Source organism: Lathyrus oleraceus, chromosome 1, assembly GCF_024323335.1.
Source record: "Lathyrus oleraceus cultivar Zhongwan6 chromosome 1, CAAS_Psat_ZW6_1.0, whole genome shotgun sequence".
NCBI lineage: Eukaryota > Viridiplantae > Streptophyta > Magnoliopsida > Fabales > Fabaceae > Lathyrus > Lathyrus oleraceus.
In genome coordinates this window covers 119,689,069-119,691,744 of record NC_066579.1, presented here as the reverse complement: position 1 = coordinate 119,691,744, position 2,676 = coordinate 119,689,069, and the positions used below count along the sequence as shown (strand labels likewise).

Sequence of the window (2,676 nt, the reverse complement as noted above, 5' to 3'; positions counted from 1 at the left end):
ATTCCAAATTTGGTATCCCAAAATCGAGTCAAAACTCGTATGAATCAAAATTTTAGTTAGCTGAGTTGAGCGTGCCACGGATATGAACTTTAAACATATGCGTAAAACACCAATGATACTAAGGATGCCATCATCAAAACAAGAAAAGAAACTTCTTGTTTGGAACCGTCATTAGGTGACCATGGATAAGCGTCGGGTGGTGGCATCACGCAGATGTCGCCATTGAAATAGATCCTCCGAGGAAACGCCCAACCTTTATCGAATGTAAAAGTCGATTTATTCTTACCAAAAAGTAGCTCTGACTGTACATTTCCACTAGGACCAGCCTGCATGAGGAAATCATTGTAGTATTTAACTCCCCATAGCAATGCTGTATCATCTGTTAAAAGAAACAAAAGGTTTTGTGCCAATGATTAACTCTATGGATTTGATGTCGATAATAAGATAGAAAATCCTTGTAAAATCTTACATAAACTTACTTATCGAGCCGTAGGGAATTATTGGTTCGTAATTGAAGCTGAAAATTCGAGTCAGATTGTCAAAGTTCGGATGTTGAACAACCAAGTTCCAATCCGAGTAATTCATCCTGTAGTTGAAATTAGTTATAGTAACCTTTATGCGCCAATACTCCCTGTAGTTGAGCTTTACATGCCAATGAACTCGAATCGGACACATATGACTAGTACATCGAACCAAAGGCGTAATGCTATTCTTTCCAGAGTTGTTAACAACCGAGGCCAAATGTGGCGCGATTGGACTGTAACCACACAAAAAAAGATAAGTGTGAGTGTATGATATTAATTTATATTTAAAAGGAAATCGTAGTGTCAAAAGTAATGAAATCTTACTCTACACAGCTTCCTGATTGGGCCGTGTTGCCTTGGCAGCCGCACGAACATGTTGGGCAGGGTACGATAGTATCGTTGTAGAAAGATGAGAGGGAAACACAGCAAGTTGGAATTTTTTGAGCTTGAAATTGTGAATATGTGCATGTCACATTCCATGTCACTGCGGAAAAAATCAGACAGTAATGTTAAGGTCGAAATAAATCATAATTTTTCGCCATGTCCATAAGTTGTTTTCAGTCGATTTTCATAAACTCTCCAAGATAGTTTATACGACAAGTGCTTAAATGAACATAAAAGATGAGTAACTTACTAAGTGCTTGCGTGACTCTCCTTTTGTCTCGCGATATGAATTTAGTAGGTTTCACAATTTTTGTCGGGCCGCATGTATAACCTGGTCCCGGTGCTTTCAATGTGAAATTCTGTGGCAGTCTGACAGTTTTGCTCGTGGTACCAGCTCTACCGACGGTGACTTGAAACGATGCTACCGAATTTGTTGGGTCTTGTGTCCATGAGCTGAGTACACCACCTTTGCAGCAATTTGAGATTTGTTGATTGTAAGGCGTACCGGGAAGTAAGTCGACGATTGTTGGAGTTCTTTCACAACAATGTGGGATGGTTTCCTTGAACTTTAAGCAATCTCCTTGTTCAGTTGTCTGCCCTCCCACCATGGCCCATATTACCTCTTTCTTTGCCCATTTCCATCCTAACGACCATCCTGGTGCCGTTATATGACGATACCGTTGGAAGTTGCTCATTGTAACAAGGGCCTGTCCATTTTCAACTGTTTTAGACATCAAATTAAGAACTTATGTATAGCACATTGAGAGCAACTGGTGTGAACATGCAATTCCATCACAAAAATGTCATCCATTAAATAGTAAAATGCTCAGTAGCATTCACATCGTTGAAAAAATGTGTGTCTATATCAGTGTCAAACACCAACACCAACACGACACCGACACTTATAACTAACTTCAATTTATTCATGTTTTCAAATACTACTGATATTCACGTATCAGTGTCGATATCGTGTTTGGTGTCGATGTCCGTGCTTCGTAGCTAAAAAGTTTCTAATATAGTAAGAGAATGTACTCACAATATAACCATCAGGTGCCCAGCTTAAAATATCCCATTTGATTGTGATATTTCCATTTGGGTCAAGTGGATCATAAGCTTCTGGAAACATTTCTTGCTATTAGGCTACTATACAAAAAAACATATGTACAGATACTTATGAATTAAATAATTTTTTCACATTACTCCAAAACGGATCGTAGACCGTCTTTGAGAACGTGTGCAATACAACCCCATGAACCAAAAACACAGAAGGAATAAAAAGTTGAAAACTTTAATAAGAAAAATATAATGTAATAAATGAGCGTTACATAAATGTAAGAAGAAAAATAAGAACCTGTTGAAGTGTAAAACAGCGTAAACATGAGGAAGAGAGGAATGCATGGACAATGTTTAAGGAAAGGAAAGAACATCATTATTGTTTTTGTCTGAATTGTGTGTCAGTGTCTCTTACACAAACAGAATCAGAGTTGTTGTCTGATATGAAAACACATGAAGAGAAAGAATAACGAACAAACAAATAAAGAAATAAGTTTGATAAATAAAAGATAGTAATAAATGAAGTTAGAGAGATTTATTTGGGTGACAAATGAAAATGGATCCGGATTCTTGGGTTATGCAATTAAACAGTCAAATAATGTTGAGATGAGATTAGATTTTTTATTATCAATTATATTTATCAAAATGCTGTAAAAATAAATAATATTTAAACCCTTCTAAGAGGTTTTGAATTTAAATTCAGTTAAGAAAATGT

At 36.6% G+C, this 2,676-nt stretch overlaps 1 protein-coding gene across 1 annotated transcript; it reads right to left on the bottom strand.

Moving 5' to 3' along the window:
- On the bottom strand, positions 1-2,398 carry LOC127115511 (COBRA-like protein 1). The gene is made up of 6 exons (XM_051047040.1): positions 2,260-2,398; positions 1,945-2,024; positions 1,159-1,615; positions 849-1,008; positions 480-757; positions 1-379 (listed from the first exon to the last, which is right to left on the bottom strand). Exons 1-6 carry the CDS (start codon positions 2,336-2,338, stop codon positions 90-92), a joined length of 1,344 nt encoding a protein of 447 aa, XP_050902997.1. The 5' UTR covers positions 2,339-2,398; the 3' UTR covers positions 1-89.
- Positions 2,399-2,676: the final 278 nt, after the last annotated feature.

Excerpts from the sequence above, each read along its gene's own strand:
- LOC127115511 (XM_051047040.1), bottom strand. The coding sequence starts at position 2,338 with ATGATGTTCTTTCCTTTCCTTAAACATTGTCCATGCATTCCTCTCTTC. Across the intron at positions 2,025-2,259 it reads GCTGTTTTACACTTCAACAG|AAGCTTATGATCCACTTGAC; the intron begins GTTCTTATTTTT and ends AAATGTTTCCAG. Across the intron at positions 380-479 it reads AATTCCCTACGGCTCGATAA|ATGATACAGCATTGCTATGG; the intron begins GTAAGTTTATGT and ends TTCTTTTAACAG.